At 40.2% G+C, this 19,651-nt stretch overlaps 1 protein-coding gene across 1 annotated transcript in view; it reads right to left on the bottom strand.

Annotated features, from left to right (window-relative positions):
* Positions 1 to 17,676, bottom strand: part of slc16a3a (solute carrier family 16 member 3a) — a 32,388-nt gene extending 14,712 nt beyond the window's left edge. Inside the window, exons 1-3 of the mRNA XM_061712121.1 lie at positions 17,578 to 17,676; positions 6,722 to 6,815; positions 5,974 to 6,223 (exon numbers count right to left, since the gene is read on the bottom strand). Of these exons, the coding sequence (XP_061568105.1) occupies positions 5,974 to 6,196 (223 nt within the window). The 5' untranslated portion in view covers positions 6,197 to 6,223; positions 6,722 to 6,815; positions 17,578 to 17,676. The remainder of the gene's footprint in view (positions 1 to 5,973; positions 6,224 to 6,721; positions 6,816 to 17,577) is intronic.
* Positions 17,677 to 19,651: the final 1,975 nt, after the last annotated feature.

The following is a 19,651-nucleotide window of genomic DNA, read 5'->3' on the forward strand; positions in this document are numbered from 1 at the left end:
ACTCTCATGGCACCCGTGTGTGAGGAGCGCTGCTGACACTGAAGTCCGTGGCAGTTGTTGATTTCTTTCCCTGTCCACCCACTCAGCACAGCCAGTCCAGGTCTCTGCTCTAATATGGTGAGCGCCGTCGCAGGGACGTGCTATTTACAGCGTCTGCCAAGGCCTGAACGTCCCTCCACTTCAGCCGTGGTCTGGTTAGAGTCCCGGCAGACAAACCCCAGCCTTCTTAACTCTGGATGCGCGTGTAAAGTAAATAAGGACAGCTCGTCCTGGACTCTGATGTCAAGGAAAATACTTTCAAAAGAGGCCGTTCATCGGCGCGACCACTAACGTTTACCTGTCTGGCCATGAAAACCTTAGTGCTGATCCAGGTCTGTGGCAGAAAAACACTTTTCGTTTACACTTTTTAGCACAAATACAAAGTTGAAATTACCTCAGAGCCTCTGTAGAGATCTAATCACTACAATTACTGACGTGAAATTAGATTTTTGAGTCTTGTTAAAGACTTTGAACAGGGATAATTGACACAAGTCTGTTCTTCACTGAGTTAATTATCGTTTTAGCCACCCAAGGTGGTTCATCTTGGTTGCCATTCCGGTTGTAAAGCTTCTTGCGATGCTCTTGGATCAACGTCCTAAAGTGGCTCTTCCTTCAATTATTTCACCTGACCAGAGAGGTTAATATGAGCGGCCTCCTTAACATCCTTTATAGTCCCTCTCTATCCGACACCCCAGAGATTTGACCATCTCTTGATGCTGAAAAAGCTTTTGATTCGGTGGAGTGGGACTACGATTTTTACACTCTTGGGAAATTTGGCTTTGGTCCAAAATGTGTGTCTTGGATTAAAGTTCTCTACTCCTCTCCAATGGCCCCAGTACACAGCAACAATAATCTCTCCATATATTTTAAACTGCAAAGAGGCACTAGACAAGGCTGCCCAATGTCCACGCTCTTGTTTGCTACTGCAATAGAGCTGTTGGCATTAGCTATTCAACCGGATATTAATATTAAGGGAGTTGCCGGAAGGGGTTCAGAGTGTAAAGTATCACTTTATGCAGATGATTTGTTGCTGTATATGTCAGACCCTTCCTCAAGCCTCCCTAATCTACTGGGCACATTGAAACGTTTTGGCAAAATATCGGGTTATAAAATACATTTTCAAAAAAGTGAAAAAGTGCCAGTCATCTTTTAATTCAACCCATTTTAAAACAAATGTGAAAAAGCTTCAAAGACCTATATGAGACTAATTTCTTGGCCCTGTTAGACAATCTGAAACAGGATATTAAACGTTGGGATCTGTTGTCTCTCTCCCTGAGTGGAAGGATCAATACCATCAAAATGAATGTATTGCCTAAGTTCCTTTATCTATTTATCAGAGCCTTCTCATATGTCTGACTAAAGTCTTCTTCAGTGCCATGGATGAACTCATATACACATACAGAGATGCATATTGCATAGACTGCATCTCTAGGGCGCCATGGCACTTCCCAGGTTTTTAGTTTTACTGTTGGGCCAACATTAGCGCACCGTTGTTCTGTATGTCAGATGTTGACAACTCAAATACCCCTTAATGGTTAAGCCTGGAACATATTTCCTGTGGACCCTCTTCCTTGTCTTTATTGTGCACTGAACTCCCACTAGTAAACTCCATCTCTGATTACACCTCCATCCCTGTTGGGGCATGTTCAGTAAAAATCTGGACTCGGTTCAAGAAATCATTTGCACTCAACTTTCTTGCACTTGCCCTTTCTGCTTAGGTAACAAAAAATCACACGTTTCCTCCTCCAGTATCGGATGGAACCTTTGCTGTGTGGCTCAGAAATGAGAAACATTCATGACAGGATCTTTATGTAGATAATGACCTTGCATCTTTTGAACAACTGGTAGATATAGGACAGGAACCGGGTCTGGAGCTTCTCAGGACAAGCAGGTCCTCCTGAGATCTGATGTCTGTTTGTTTTTCATATATTTGAACAATAAGACATAAAGACACAGCTTCTCTTTTGGATTTCATTTGCATTTACAGGACTGTCTCAGAAAATTTGAATATTGTGATAAAGTTCTTTATTTTCTGTAATGCAATTACAGTTTAAGATTAAGATTCCCAGAATATTTAAATTTTTTGAGATAGGATATTTGAGTTTTCTTAAGCTGTAAGCCATGATCAGCAATATTAAAATAATAAAAGGCTTGCAATATTTCAGTTGATTTGTAATGAATCCAGAATGTATGACATTTTTGTTTTTGTAATTGCATTACAGAAAATCACAATTCTAATTTTCAGAGACAGTCCTGTATATTAAGTTAAGTTTATTTTTATTTAGACGGGACAATGCATATTAATGCACACTACATTAGTGTGTGAATACACCGGGTTTTAGCAGTAATGCTAGTTTCCACCCGCAGTCCCCCACAAACAACCAGACACACTCACACTCACACTCACACCAATCACCAATTAACCTAGCATGCATGTTTTTTTGGACTGTGGGAGGAAACCGGAGTACCCGGAGGAAACCCACGCAACCATGCAAACTCCACACAGAAAGGTCCTGCTGGGCCTGGGAGTCGAACCGGGGACCTTCTTGCTGTGAGGCAACAGTGCCAACCACTAAGCCACCGTGCTGCCCTTTGAGATGTCTTTGAGATAAAACCAAATGCTGACTGACGTGACTGCAGCGTCGTGTAAGGGACCGTTAATAACTGATCCACATGTAACTTATAGCTTATGAAGGTTTTGGTTAAAACTTGCCGATTCATGAGGTTGGCAATAATGCATACGTCTTATTCTTTTATTATCTTTCCGTTCATATTTACATTCAGTCATTTAGCGTACACTTTAGTCCAAAACAACTGGGAACAGACCCGGTCTACGCAGGAGGGGAGACGTCGGCGGACGTCAACAGAAAGCAGACGAATAACGTTAGATAGGTGCGATAAATCCGATGAGGTTCGGGAATGTTGGTATGTTAGGAAAGAGGTGCGTGTTTTACAGCTGCTCGTCCTGCCTCCCAGGGCTCACTCCCCCATCGAGGAACTGCCTGCCACAACTGTCTGGACAGAATATTTGGTAAAAATCTAGGTCCTAAACCCCTTTCTTGTATTATTGGAATACATTCTACATTGAATCTTAAAGCCCACATGGTAAAACTGCTTGATGTTCTTTTGTTTGGTTTCAGAAGGTGCATCTTACGTCAGTGGATTTCTGACAAACCTCCTCAGCTTTCACAATGGCAACAAAGTATAATGGAGCTCATCCCTCTGGAATCCATGACCTACTGGCTTAAGGACAAACGCTCAATGTTTTATTAAATTTGGGACCCATTCTTAAACTACACTGGAACAGAGAGTGCTCAGACTTTGCAGAGAGGCCTCTATGGACTTATGTGGACATGTATTCCTAGAGAAGCTTATACTTGAGTTTTAACCAAGTGGAATATTGTAAACCTCACTATCTGGATATTTGGTCATGTACCCATTCAACTGTTAACAGTCTTATTTACCCTCCCTCCCTGTCCTTTTTCTTTTTCTTTTGTTTCTCTGTTTACCATTGTACATCTATTTCTTTTTTACCCCCCCCTTTTTTTCTTCTTCTTCCTCTATATATATTTACTCATTTTGCTTCATCATCGTGTGTGAATTCCTGCTCAGTGTGTTCTGTGTAGAATATGGTGTTCTTATATTTCCTTATGTCATATTTGTTTACTTTAAAACCAAAATCAATAAAAATAACAATAAAAAAAAACTGTCTGGACTGGACTGACGGACAGTGGACAGCAATGCCAGGTGACGTTCCCGGGAGGAACGCCGCCATCGGCTGGGAGGAAAATATTACGATGCAGCTCAAGGAGTCATTGTGGTCAGAACTTGGATAAAAGCGTCAGAGATGTTGCTGATGATCTACAAGGGAACTTACTTCAGCTTTTTTGCAACAGGAGATGTTAACACTTCAGTTTTTCATCGTCTTTTACAGAGGTGAGAGGTTACGGAAGAGTATTAGGGCCAGGCAGGATGAAAATAAAAATAATATTTTAGAGGAAGATATTTTTTCCCTAGCACTTCCTGAAAAAAGTCGAAATGTCGAGAAAAAAGTTGAAATGTCGAGATTAAAGTTGAAGTACAATTTTGAGAAAAAAGTCCAAATGTTGAGAAAAAAGGCAAAATTTCGACTTTATTCACCAAATTTCCACTTTATTCTATAAATTGTATTTCAACATTAATCTGGATATTTCGACTTTTTTCTGGACATTTCGACTTTTTTCTCGAAGTGCACAATAAAAAAAAAATCTTCCCCTCTCAAATATTTTTTCACCTGCATGGCCCTAATACTCTGCCGTAGAGAGGTTAATGATTATTTCATAAATGATTGCTGATGGTAAAGTTGTCATCATAACAGTGATGTCCTTTATAATCCGCTGCAACATTTGCAGACTGGCTCCAGTTTGTAAAGAAGTAGAAGTAGAAGCAGAAGTTAACTGTGTGATTACTGCACTGCTTGTGCATTGCATTATGGGATACAGTGCGTGAGGTAGACCGGTTCTCCTTGACCGCTGCAACAACTAAAAATAACCGGTGTGACGACCCTTCTTGCAGGAGCATGGGCCAGTTCTTGACCATTTTCTTAAATGGTGTGAGAGGGCAAACCTGGTCCTCAACACCTTAAAGACTAAGGAAATGACCGTTGATTTCAGGAAGCAAAATTAATTTCAGCCCATTTTTATCAACGGAGAGGTGATCCAGTCTGTGACCGAATACAAGCACCTTGGGGTTGTGCTTGATCACAAACTTAAATGGGACAATTGGGACAAGGTCTGACTGCCTGTGCACTAAGGCCCAACAAAGACTGTACTTTTTAAAAGAAACCGTTGTCTTTTAATGTTAACGCAAAATGGTCCACATGTTTTATTGTGCTTTTATTGAAAGTGTTTTAACTTTCTGCATCATCTGCTGGTTTGGGAATAACTCTGAGGCACAAAAGAGGTCTGTTAGGAGGACAGTAACAACAGACACCCCTCCAAAGCAGATACAGAGACGGTAACAAACAAGGCAAAGGCCGTTGTGGCTGATGAGAGGCACCCACACTGCAAAAACTCAAAATCTTACCAGGAATATTTGTCTTATTTCTAGTTAAAATGTCTAATTTTTAGTCAAAAAATCTCATTACACTTAAAAAAAGAGTAATTACCAGAAAAATAACTTGTTATTTGACAATTTTCACCTGTTTCAAGTAAATTTTCACTTGAAATAAGTAGAAAAATCTGCCAGTGGGAGAAGATTTATCTTCTCATTGCAAGTAAAAAAATCTTGTTCCACTGGCAGATTTTTCTACTTACTTTAAGTGAAAATCTACTTGAAACAAGTGAAAATTGTTCTTTTTTCCAGTGATGAGTTTTTGACTACAAATGAGACATTTTAACTAGAAATAAGACAAATATTCTTGTTAAGATTTTGAGTTTTTGCAGTGCACTTACCTCCAGTTTTAAACTGTTGCCATCAGCTCAGCGTTATTGCCCCCCCCTGTTCACTAAAAACAGGTCAAACAAGTCCTTTATACCCCAAGCCATTAAACTTTTAAATATTGCTAGGAAATAGCCCTCCAGCTGGCTGGGCAACACCATGTACAAGTGGATGCACCATGTCTGTTACTGTTCTGTGTCCCTGTTTTTATGCTATGTTTGTCAAATTGCCATGTGTCTTTTGCTGCAAACAAATTTCAAACAAACAATAAACACATATCTATATATCTATTTATCTATCTTAGTGCAGGATTGGAGAGAGAAAACCAGCAGAAAACACTTCCTGTCCTGGCAGGCAGGACGGGACCTTTGCAGCAGAGACATACGTCGTGGCCCAAAGAGGACTAAATAAGATTATAATAATGATGATAATGGTTCAAATGCACGTGCACCTCCCAGGTTGGTGCATATGTGTGTGATGTGAAGTGGAGCGTGTCCCGTGCAGGGGGCAGCCTACCTGTTCCGTACAGCATGGCCAGCAGGATGGAGGAGATCCAGGCCGTGTCGCTGTATCCAACGTCGAACTCCCTGATCAGCTCCTTGAAAAACACACTAACTGCTTTGGGGAAAGCGTAGGAGAAGCCGGTGATGACGAAACATCCAGTCAGCACGGCCCAGCCCCATCCTCCGTCCGGAGCCTTGGCCCCGCCTCCGCCCTCGTCCAGCGCCACGCCTCCCATGATGCTTCACGGCGTCGATGGAAGAAGCTGGAGGAAGCAAAAGAGACGGGTTCAGCATCGCTCCTTAGATCTGTCTTTTTAAATGTTTGATCACACTGCAAAAACTCAAAATCTTACCATATTTGTATTATTTCTAGTTAAAATGTCTCATTTTTAGTAAAACATTTTTTATTATTTGACAATTTTCAACTCTTTCAAGTAAATTTTCACTTGAAATAAGTAGAAAAATCTGCCAGTGGGACAAGATTTATCTTCTCATTACAAGGAAAAAAAATCTTGTTCCACTGGCAGATTTTTCTACTTATTTTAAGTGAAAATCTACTTGAAACAGGTGAAAATTGTTGTTTTTTCCAGTGATGAGTCTTGTTTTAAGTGTAATGAGATTTTTTTTTACTAAAAATTAGACATTTTAACTAGAAATAAGACAAATATTCTTGTTAGGATTTTGAGTTTTTGCGGGTGCAAAGGTGAAGAACGACAGAAGAACTGAGTGATGGAGGAAGGGTTTTGGTTCTGTGGACTCACAGTTTCTGATGTGCTTCCCTCACAAATCTTCACAGTCACACATGACGCACATGAGCAGAGCTGGTCTTCAGGAACAGACGATTTTCAGAATCAACTGTGAGGAAAAACCACAACGAAGAATCTGGATCATGACACGTTCTTCACCCCAGAACTTTTCATTCTCATGCAGAATTTTATCCCAAAGAGAATGGACCTGCATCCCACATCAGTCTCCTCATCATTTAAACCCCCACACCTGCTCAGAAGTCTGTCCTAACAGAAATCAGTAGGAGTAGTTTACAACCACAAAGAGATCTGTGAAACAACCGATCTTTGTTTTTTGTTTTGGGTCAAACTTTAGCAAACAAAAATCTGGGTCTAGTTTCACCTAAACATACAGGACTGTCTCAGAAAATTAGAAAATTGTGATAAAGTTCTTTATTTTCTGTAATGCAATTAAAAAAAATGTCATACATTCTGGATTCATTACAAATCAACTGAAATATTCCAAGCCTTTTATTATTTTAATATTGCTGATTATGGTTTACAGTTTAAGATTAGGATTCCCAGAATATTCAAATTTTTTGAGATAGGATATTAAGGCTTGCAATATTTCAGTTGATTTGTAATGATCCAGAATGTATGATATTTTTGTTTTTGTAATTACATTACAGAAAATCACAATATTCAAATTTTCTGAGACAGTCCTGTATTTAAAAGGGAACATATTATCACAAGAAACCTTTATTGGTGTGAGTAGAGATAGTGAGGTATAAAAGTTACTGAGTTCTCTCTTAATCGTGTGTTTTTGTGTCTAAAAGGAAAATAAAAACTCACATGGTTGTGGTTCTTACTACAATAACCTCTGATCAATACAAACATGTCATTTTATCACCTGGACGTCATCATTTTAACCAAAATAAAAGCCAGCAATGACAAAAAAATACAAAAACAATTCACTGTTTGTGTTGGATTTAAGGAGGTAAATTGGAGGAAGTGTTTCCTGGAGGAAGTGTTTCCAGGAGGAAACCGCTGAGGTCCATGAAACTGTTTCAGAACAGACCAGCAGACCTCTGGACCAACGTCCTCACATTAGACCAAGGTGGAGATGTTGGTCTGAATGTCCAGAACCAGGTTAGGAGCAAACCAGCAGAACCAGCTCAGACCCACTGAAGCACGGAGGAGGAGGGTGATGGTCTGGACCTGGACACCTGTTAGTCATCTAGACCGGGGGTCAGCAACCCGCGGCTTCAGAGCCGCATGCATCTCTTTAACGCTGCCCTAGTGGCTCCTGGAGCTTTTTCAAAAATGTTTGAAAAAATGGAAATCGATGGGGGAGAGAAATATATTTTTGGTTTTAATATGGTTTCTGTAGGAGGAAAAACATGACACAAACATTCTTAACATTTTCCAATGCTGTAAAAATGTGTAGAATAAATCAACATTTCTGTTAACAAAGATTTGTATCAGGGCCATGCAGGAGAAAAAATATTTAAGAGGGGAAGATTTTTTTATTGTGCACTTCGAGAAAAAAGTCAAAATGTCAGGAAAAAAGTTGAAATGTTGAGATTAATGTTGAAATACAATTTCAAGAATAAAGTTGAAACTCGACATTATGACTTTTTTCTTGACATTTCGACTTTTTTCTTGAAATTTTGACTTTTTTCTCAACATTGACTTTTTTCACGAAATTTTGACTTTTTTCACGAAATTTTGACTTTTTCTGGAAGTGCATAATGAAAAAAAATCTTCCTCTTCTAAAATATTATTTTTATTTTATTTTTATTATTTATTTATATTATTATTTTATTTATTTTTAGGTGGCTGTTGTAAACAAACTGGCCAAAGGGTTTCCAAAGGGAGAAAAAGAGGATTCAATGTTTCTTGGAGCAAATCATTTGCATTCATTGCCTGAATGTTTGCTCTGTAGCGAGAAGTTGTCCAATAACAAAAAGAGTCATGTGGAAAGACATAAGCAGCTACATTTGCAGCCGAGGACCCAGTTCTAAGATACATACAGCATGTGTTGCCTTTATTCTAAGGCTGATACAAGACTTTTAATTTTTTGCGGCTCCAAACATATTTGTTTTTTGTGTTTGTGGTCGAATACGGCTCTTTCAACATTTTGGGTTGCAGACCCCGTTTCTAGACCATGAACTCCTCTGTAGACCTGAGTATTCTAGAGACACATGTGAGGACATCTGTCTGAAACTGGGTCATGTGACAGGAAATGATCCCAAACACAGCAGCAGATCTACATCAGATTGATGAAACATAAAAGATTCAAGGTTCTGGAGTGATCCGGTCAAAGTCCAGACCTGAACCTGGTTGAGAGAGACATGAGACACTAATGAAGTCAGGCAGGAAACATCTCCTCAGACACCCCTGCTGACGGTGGGGGGCTGTTGGCACAAATCTCTGTTGTATTTTGACCCAAATGACACGTATATTAAGGTGAGAAACTGTGCCGACTGTTGGAGACACTTCATGAAACGCCTCCTTCAATCTCAGCTGCTCCTCTGTTACTTCAATGAAAGCCACGTGGTTTCAGACGTCTTCATCTTCAACCAGAACCTGGTAGGAGCAGATCAATCCTTCATGGAGAGTTCAGCCCACACAAACGTCTCATCCTGATCTTACATCACGGCTCCACCGTGAACCACCCCACGTCTCACTTCTGCACATCAGTTCTGCAACAGTTTTGCAACAAGTGTTGAAAGGATGTAACTCGCAACAGCAGCTTTGAAGGGTTGGAATGACTGACTGAGTCATGCTGGAAAAATGAACCAAGCTGAAACTAGAATACGTGATGGTTGAGAAGCACTCGTAACACTGTAACTGTTCTCTTCATCATCCATCCATCATCTAGGCCACGCCCTGCTGTCCAGTCTGGTCCAGGTTCACCTGGACAGGTGACCAGACCTTCACAGTCAATCCCTCTAGTCAATGTCCTTATGCACCTAGACAGTAAGCAGAGGTGGGTAGCAACGAGTTACATTTATTCTGTTACTTTACTTGAGTACGTTTTGGGAAATTTTGTACTTTTAGGAGTAGTTTTGAATCACTATACTTTTTACTTTTACTTGAGTAGATTTGTGAAGAAGAAACTGTTCCTCTTACTCCGCTACATTAGGCTACGTTGAGCTGTTACTTTCCTTTTATCCCTTTTATCCACGTACGCGTCAATCTCATGACATCACTGGGTGATTCTTTGGGAAAAATTTTTGTTTTTGCATGTTTTGTCACATTTACACAGACTCAAACACACACAGAGTTTCTATGAGTTCATGTTTGTTCTAGTTCTGCCTGGTTAAAAAAGAAAAGTACAAAGGCTTGAAACTTTGCGCTACTTGTGCTTAATTTATTTTTTATTGTTATTATTTTATTTATTTTATTATTTATTAAAAAACTTGAATTTGCTTTAAGATTATTTTAATTTAAGCTATTTTTTTTATAAATTTTAATTTATTTTATTATTTTATTGATTTAATTTGCCTGAAGATGATTGGTTACATGGTTACTCAACAGTTACTCAGTACTTGAGTAGTTTTTTTTACCAAGTACTTTTTTACTTTTACTCAAGTAAGTCATATTATTCTGAAGTAACAGTACTTTTACTTGAGTACAATTTGTGGCTACTCTACCCAGCTCTGACAGTAAATTATATCTGATCTGCAACATTTCATTTTCTTTTTTAAAGTGGTTGTACGGGACGGATTTATGAGCAGAGGAGTGAAAAGCAGCGCTGTAAAAAGATCAATCAATAAATATCAGAGACCCTGGACCAGTGGACTAGATAGTAGTACTAGTAGTAGTAGTAGTAGTAGTTTATTTTGTTTTGGTCATTTATTTGCATATACACACTGTATATGTATACACACAGGTGAGATAGACACACAGATAGAGACTAGGAGGGATTCAGAGTGGCTCCTAACCCCGCCCAGTGTGTTTATGATGTCTTAGCTGTGTGGTGTTGTAGTTATTTAAGTGTTTATCTAAGTGTCGGTCTAAGTGTTATTTAAGTGGCGGGTTTTCCTGTTCGTCGGTGCACTTCCTGCTGAAACTGGTGTCGTGCTCTACGTGACCAAAAATGTGATGAGTCATGTCTGCGTCATCTCCGTCTGGAACGTCTCCACGAGGAAGAAGTCAGAAGGTCATGATTCACGATTCTGCTGTGTCATGCTGAGAGGGTAAAACTGACAAAGTCAAAGTTTGGGAACCAGAAGTTCCCAGAACTTCAACATTTTACATGATGAAAATAGCAGATCTCTCCAACCAGGTTCTAGTTTTTCTGTTGTTGTTAAGGGGTTAGGGGTGTAATTAAAGTATATTTCCACTTTATTTTGACAAAAAATGCCAAACTTTAATGTTTTCTGCAGTTGAAACATGTCCCCGCTGGAAAACGTGAGCGATCTGAGTGTTACTTGTCAAAACAGCACACACCAAGTGACTGTAATCTTTTAAATAATAAATGAAAAATGAATGCACCGGTTCTGAAATGCAATTTGAGATGTAATATTTAATTTTCCTTTCCTCATTAGCTTCCTTTTATGAATTAATATACACATATTATGTTATCAGGAACCAGTCCTGACGGTCTGGGACTGGACAAAGACACGATGAGGACACGATACTGGACTGGACTGCAGCCCTGACCTGGAAAACGGGACAATATAAAAACTGAACTCGTCATCACTGCTCTCCCCAGTTCTTAAACAACTTTTGGGTGTTGAGAGAAGGAATGTGGACATTAAAAACTGGAAAAAGCTTTACTTATGTACCTTGAGGTTGACCAGAACAAACATGAAATATTTGGGGTTCGTACCACCTGCAAACGAATAACAGTAATTGCGAGAATCACAAGGTTTATTTCTGTCTTCTGGTCCGAGGTTGTATGAGTGTCCAGTAAAGCTATCCGGCTCCAACATCCTGTCCAAACATGATAACAAAAGACCGAACCCGAGGTGACATCCATGTTTTATTAAGATGTGTTAATGACATGTGTTGCTCGCTCCGCCGGCTCCTTCAGGAGGAGCTGGAGCAATCTGTTGGACTCCTACAACCCCCACCCCTCAACGTTACCATAGGAACCCTGGAGCTGACTGTGGGATTTGGAGAATGATAGCGTTGCCAGGGAACTCACATGGAATGAAGCCAAACCCCTCGAGCTGACACCTGACCTTCGTGTCACTGATCCGGTGTTTTATTGCTGGACGAGGTTGAGGCTGTCCCGCCCCTGAACGCTGAAGGCCTCACTAGCTGGAAACGACACCAACCTGGGGGCACGATCTGAGACTACAAACATCTTCAGGAGGGAAGAGCAGAGGGTAGGGTTCAATAGTTCAATAGTCTGCGTCTCTGATGGGATGGAGCTCATTTCTCTGGACAGGACAGCTGGAGCCGGTTCTCAGAGCAGGTTCTACAGAAACATCAGCTTCCTTGTTTCATCCAAACAAGGTCTTGCTCAGGAACAGCCTTGTGTATTTCAGCAAGTCCACACTAAACCACATTCTAGATCCATTACAAAATAGCTGCCATCCGTTGGAGCTCACTTATGGCACTTTTCCACTAGTACCTACTCCCCTCTACTCATCTCAGCTCAGCTCGACTCAACTCGGCCTGGTTTCTTTTCCACTATAATCCAGCACCTGGAGCAGAAGTAGGAGGTTGGAGTGAAGCTGCGGTGACGTATTTGACTGTGTGATCTAAACAAAGAAGACAACAACACTAAAGATGTAGAACCTTGAGGAGATGATAGATGTGCTGCTGGATCTGTGGCTTGTGTTTGATATCAAGTTAAAAAATGAGAGTGAGAGAAGCTTCAAGCGGCGTCACTTTTTAATTTTTTGTTTGTTTGTTTTGGCGCTGCTGAAAAGTTGGCTGGAGCCGTGAGCAGCTGTGAAGAGACAGAGCTCCTTGTGGATCTGGTCGTTCCTTATCACCGTCTAGATCCCTTTTTAATTCTCTTCAGCCTCCAGGTTTATGAACATCTGCACCTCAGAGTTGGATCATGAAACAGACTTTTGCGCTGCCATTGCTGGTTGAATAAAATGAACAAGAAGCCGTCAGAGTCTCTTTCACTGATGTCACATCCTGACTCAGACTTCTGACTCCAACCCCCCGACCAATCGGTGGCCTGTAGTGTGATGATGTCAGATACAGCCGACTCAGCCGCTTAGAACCTCAGCAGAATAGATACAGAAAAAGTATCTACTCGGCACGTTAGACCCCTAGTGGAAAAGAACCAAACCGAGTGGAGTCGAGTCGGGCCAACTAGGTACTAGTGGAAAAGCGCCATAACTTGCCTAAAAGTCTGGGAGAGTCAATCAGATCTGTATGGAACCGTAGACTGCTGCCGCTGAGGTTTGGATCAACTTTGCCATCAACAGTTAAAGATTCCGACCTTTTTTCTAAAACTGAAGAGAAGACTCCAATCATTCCCTCGTGAGGTCGATGTGTTTGCTATTTTGCTGCAGCAAAAGTTGAATTTACTCTTCTTCTCACTCTTCCATTGACCCGTTTCCGTCACCTTGTTTGTTATTCTGTTGGGTTGAAGCGCTAACCAACAACCGTTGGCTCCGCCCCTTGGATGGGTAGGAACTACAGACTGTTTTCAGACCCTAAATCTGGCCAGATGTTGCTCTGATCTTTCATGCTTAAAGAGTCCAGGAACTGAACTGATCCGGATTGCAGTCCAGGTCTTCCACCACCTGAACACATTTGGAGCATCACAACAGCAAAAACCCAACAGAGACCAATGGGGCCTCCAGCTGATCCAAAATGCAGCAGCCAAGTGCTGACAGGAATCAGAAAGAGAGACTACGTCTCTCCAGTGCTAGCTTTGCTCCATTGGCTACCCGTAAAACTCAGAATCCGATTCAAAATCTTATTACTTGCGTATAAAGCCCAAAACGGCTTAGCTCCGATATTTGCAAGACCTGATAGTGCCTTATGTTCCTGGCAGAGTTCTCTGTTCTCTTCGTTGTAGATATGCTGCTGTAAAGCTACGCTGCAGGGGAACTCCAACATGATCCACTGAGCGGTGCCCATCACCCCTCCTTCTCTTTCCTCTCTCAGTTATTAATTAGAAGTATCTCATAACCATCATTGTTCTCCATTGTTCCTGTAGTTTGTTGTCCACACCTGTTTCTATAGTGGTCTCTGTAGTCCACCAACTAACCAGGTATCAGTCACATGTACGTAAAACTCTTAGTTCTCCAGTTAACGATCATTAATACTAATATATCTGCTCTTTTGGACCTTTGACAATATATCTGTGTCTCTACTCTCTCTGTTTTTTATCCTCTTTCCCATCGCTCTTTTCCTGCTCGACCCGACTTGTCTTCAGCCACCCCCTTCCCTCCTAAAGAGGAGTTTTTCTTGCTACTGTTTATGTAATAACGGGGTCATGTTCTGTGTCTCTGCAAAGTGCCTAGAAACAACTTCTGTTGTAACAGGCACTTTTAAACACACATAAGTTACAAAGAATAAACAAATGTGATGCAAGACATAACAGTTCCAGTGTGGTAGATCACTGATCACTGCAGTCAATAAAAAGGTTTTCAACCTGTTGACTCTTTGTTCCTCACTGCATCAGCTAAAACAGAGGAATCAGTCACTGAAACACTCAAACTGGAATTTTATAGCTACTAATATTTAAAAGAAATGACATCCAGTCTGAACCGCCAACCACGGCTGGTTTTCTCTTTTATGTAACCAAATAGTAGCTAAAACGTGAGAGTTACTGGTCTGCTGTCACCATTATGCTTTGTAATGGGCACGTTTGAATTCGGCCTCCTGTGATTTATAACCCTGCTGCTTTTCTGGAGCCTGGCCATTACCACACAGCCGAAAAATATCACCAAGCACAAGAAAGTCTGGCAGATTTGTGAATTACGTCAATTTAAATCCTGCATAGGATGTTTTTGTCTCCTTCGTCCGAAAATCTCCCAGGACTCTTTATTATTCAGTTTTGAGCGAATCAAGGTAGTAAAAACACAAATCTGCTCTGTTGACAGTAAGGAAGTGTGTAGTGAATCTGTCAGCTAATTTACAACCTGTTGAGGGAGCAGAATGAATGAGGTGAATGGTAGAAAAACCAGGATAAACAGCCTGCAGTCCGTTGTCTCCAGGTAACAGCTGTGGCCATCTTTAAGAAAAATCTGGACCTGGGACTTCAAAAACCAACCTTACTCATTTAGATTCTGCCAAGTATCACTTTTTAGTTGTAGTAACGTTTACATTTATCTGTTGAACAAAGTCATTCATCTCTTCCTCAAATCACAGTGAATAGGACTGTTTTCCGAAATGTCTGCCAGAACAGTTTTCTTCCTGGTCATGGGTCAGTCTTTCCTTACTGTTTTCATCCTATTCGTCAGCAGATGTCACTGAGTGTTTCTATGGAAATGTGGGAAATGCGGGTCCAGAATTAGCCTGGAGGTTAGGTGTGACACCATAAACCAGTCTGATGGGCCTTTGTTAAAGCTCTCCCGCAGCCCACCACATCCTGGGAAAACCTGATGCTTTATTAGCTCCGGCCACGGCCTGAATAATTCACAGGTGGACGCTGTGTGAAGACTCTGCTTTCATAGCGCGCCTCACACATTTTTTTTTACAAATAAACAACTTTTTTCCAACACTTTTTGACTTGGGTACAGATAACAGTGGTGACGCAAAATTCTCTAATCCCACCTCAGTTCTGGCATAAAAAAAGAATTACTAGGTATTAATAGGATTAACCCTGTTACGTAATGTACTTTAAGGCTTTCACTTGTTGCTGATCCTTTAATTAATACAACATATCGAAACACAAAAACTGCACACACAAACTAAGAAACAAACAACTAGTTGTACATTTCTGAGGAGTTGTCCTCAGTCACGCTGACTGGTTGTTGCTCCAAAAGCCCAATCATGACATGACTGCCTTCTTTTTATACCCCAATCCTTAAAAGGGTTGTTGAGAAAAACAACAGAAACACTTTGCTCGTTTGGAGGATTTTTAGTTAGTTAGTTAATATTTATCAATGGTTTTTGTGAAGAGTTTCAATCTGGATTTAAAGTAGACCATGGTACTTAAACTGGATTAGTTAAAGAACTAAAGACCTCCATACTGGTCTCTGTGCTGGTCCTGCTGGATCCCAGTGCAGCATTTGACCACATGTGATTATGAAGACTTGAATACAATGCTGGGACCAATAGGCAACAGCTTCGGATTTGTTTAAGTCAAGTTTATCTGACAGATTCCTGTTTGTTCTTGTAAATGTTGTATCATTTTCATACATGAGAGTAGATTATGGCGTTCCACAGGGTTCTGTACTGGGACCAATTTAATGCTTTCTTATGATACAATCATCAGGAAACATGACAATAATTTCCCCCGGAAGTCACGCCTAACTTTACTTATCTATGAAGATACAGGAAACTGAGCAACTACTAAAGTTACAGGCTTGTATTAGAGACATTAAGGTCAGCCGAGCTTTACCTATCAAACAGATGCGGTCATATTTGTCTCTGGAAGACTCTACAATGATGGACAGGTGTCCAGCTCCCGGACCAGCATCCCTCCTCCACCGTGCTTGACGAAGGTCTGAGGTGGTATTGCTGGTTTGTCCTGGACATTCAGACCAAACATCTCCACCTCAGTCTGGATCAGAGATGGGACATTGCTCCAGAAGTGTGCTGGTTTGTTCAGATGGAGCCTTGTGAACCTCAACCGTGCTTCCATGATCCCTTTAGACAGAAAATGCTCTCTCCTGGAAACACGTCTTGCAACTTACCTTCTTAAATTCCCCAAGGGATTAGTTTTCTTGTTATTTTTGGTTTTCTTGTTTTTGGCTTCATTTTGGTTAAATAAATAATGTCATGGGGATTTTCCAAATGTGCTGTCATGGGCTTTGAACATGCTAACTGTAAGCTCTGAGGTGGCGGTGTTTGTTTTTTGTTTTTTCTGAGCACTGTACTGTCTGACACTGGGGTAAATTAGGTGTGTGAATAATCTCTCTCACTGTCATTTTGATAATAGTTTTATAAAACTTCCTGACTGACCCCAGTCTGCTCTCCAACAGGAGGGTCCCCCCGTTATGATCCAGGTCCTGGCCCAGGTTTATTTCCTCCTAAAGGGGAATTTTTCCTTGCTACTATTTGGCTTAAGGTTTTTCTCCCACTAGGGGAGTTTTTACCTGCCACTGTTTATGTAATAATTGCTCGGGGGTAAATGTTCTGGTTCTCTGGAAGATCCTAGAGACAACTTCTGTTGTAATAGATGCTATATAAATAAAATTGAATTGAATTGCATTGATGTACGACAACAACCACTCTGTGACCATTGCTTGAGTCTCTCTGTCTTGGTGTTGTGTTAAAACACACTGTAAACTGTAAAAACCTCTGGTTGTAAAGAGGTCGGATGACCAGTTCATCAAGGACTAAAACCTCTTAAATCCTATGGAAGCAGTGAGTGGATACCTAGTATTGACCATATTGACTTTTGGTTTCATTTTTGTTGATTAAATAATGACATCTGAAAAAAAGTTACATGTTGCGTTACTAATTGCCTAATAAGGCCAATTACGATCAGATCATTTTAATTGCCTCTTTACAAAATAAACATAGGATTAGAGGAAGGAGCCCAAACTTTACACACACTAGACATCCCATTACACTTTTTGACAGCAGGACTCAGGTGAGTTCCAACCGGTCACGACGTGATTACGTGATTACATCGCATCGGTGAGAATGAACCGTCCCGTGATGAAACTATGTACTGAATATTGATGTGAACCACGAGATCCGGGGAGACGTCAACTGACAGCGCCGCGTTATGAAACACACAGATCAAAAGAGTCGTGATGACATAAAGACAAGCCTGTTGCTGCTCTTACCGGCTGATGTGCTGCCCGCTCCTCCCGTCTCTCCTTCTCTCTCTGTCCTCCGTCTCTCCGTCTCATCAGCACCGCAGCCGCGTTTCTCCCCGCACGTCTGCATGCGGGAGGACGCGGCGTGGGGGGGGCTGCGCGGTCCTAGCGCCCGGGCTGTTCCGAGCAGCCAGCCAATCACAGCCCGCTATTCTCAGGTCGGGGTGTTGACTGGTCCTGTGAGGGATGGGACCGTCACACCAGGGCTGGAAACCACACCGTCAAAGAGGGAGGGTTAATAAGAATACCTAATAAGATCATTAGAATAGAATAGAATAGAATAGAATAGAATAGAATGTTTCATAAGAATACATAATAAGATCATTAGAATAGAATAGAATAGAATAGAATAGAATAGAATAGAATGTGTCATAAGAATACATAATAAGATCATTAGAATAGAATAGAATAGAATAGAATAGAATAGAATAGAACAGAATAGAATAGAATAGAAAGTTTCATAAGAATACATAATAAGATCATTAGAATAGAATAGAATAGAATGTTTCATAAGAACACATTATAAGATCATTAGAATAGAATAGAACAGAATAGAATAGAATAGAACGTTTCATAAGAATACATAAGATCATTAAAATAGAATAGAATAGAATGTTTAATAAACATACGTAATATCATTAGAATAGAATAGAATAGAATGTTTAATAAACATACGTAATATCATTAGAATAGAATAGAACAGAACAGAATAGAAAGCCTTTATTATCATTATAATGATACAATGAAATTGATTTGATTTTGATTTGAAGATTTTATTTTGAACATGCATGATAAAGATAAAAAAATATATATATACATACATATACACAAAATATATATATACATATATATATATATATATATATATATATATATATATATATATATATATATATATATATATATATATATATGTATATATATATATATGTACAGCACTTGGGCAGACCTCACGGATCCACCAACATGCTCGAAACGGAGTAGGAATGAAGTGACCACTTATCCAGTCTTACCCCTGAATCTTACATACATGACAAGTACATAACATAACTTACATAAGAAAAGATTCAATAAGCTTACTTATAATACTCAATTATATGTATATATCAATATAATCAAAATCAAAACAAATCAAGGCAAACAAAAGAAAAAAAAAGAAACGCCCAGCATTTAGTTGTAATATTATGTATGTATGTACTAATAGAAGTAATTATAATGCATAGTATTACATTATCATTACTTTACTATAATACTACAATATAATAGAGAACAATAGACAGCAATGGTATAACAATATACTTGAATAACTATATAAGAGTAGATATGCTATATATACACTGGTTCATATAGCATGAAGCGCCTGCCAGAGGGCAACAGGTCAAAGAAGTGTAAACCGGGGTGGGTGTTGTCCTTTAAGATGTTCCTTGCTCTGCTGAGGCAGCGGGAGCTGTACATATCAGGGAGGGCAGGGAGGGCAGAGCACACCAGTTATCATTCATGGATATATAAATCAACTACCCTGCCATATCAAAATATAAGTAGACATTTTTGCTCTTTGTTTATCTTTTGTTTTTCTTGAGGGGGGGGGTGATCCTTCAGTAAGCTGGAAGCCAACAACCAGATTGTAGCACAGCTGTATCAAACGGATCTGATGTACTTTTCCTCGGCTGTCTACTAAAAGCCAAGACAGAGGTTTCACGGTTTGAAACTGCAAACAAAGGGTTACAAAATGCCTGAGAGAGCTGCTAAACCTCCACATGCTGATGCAACAACACACAGTACACGTTCTCCGACAAATTAAAAAAAGAAATGCCTTTGCCTTTCCCGCCAGCAGTGACGCTGCTGTGGTGACAACATCTGCCCAAAGGCACTAAATACCTGCACGTGGAAGCCAAATGTCAGCAGGAAACCGCCCCCACCAGGGCCTTTTCTGACTTGTTGGGGAAACTGTCTTTGTTTGGGCCCCCCATTGATAAACACCAGCATGATGAGGGAGTTGACACAGTTTAAGAGGATCCTCTAAGGGAGTATGAATGAAACT

This window comes from Cololabis saira, chromosome 21 (genome assembly GCF_033807715.1).
Source record: "Cololabis saira isolate AMF1-May2022 chromosome 21, fColSai1.1, whole genome shotgun sequence".
Lineage (NCBI taxonomy): Eukaryota > Metazoa > Chordata > Actinopteri > Beloniformes > Belonidae > Cololabis > Cololabis saira.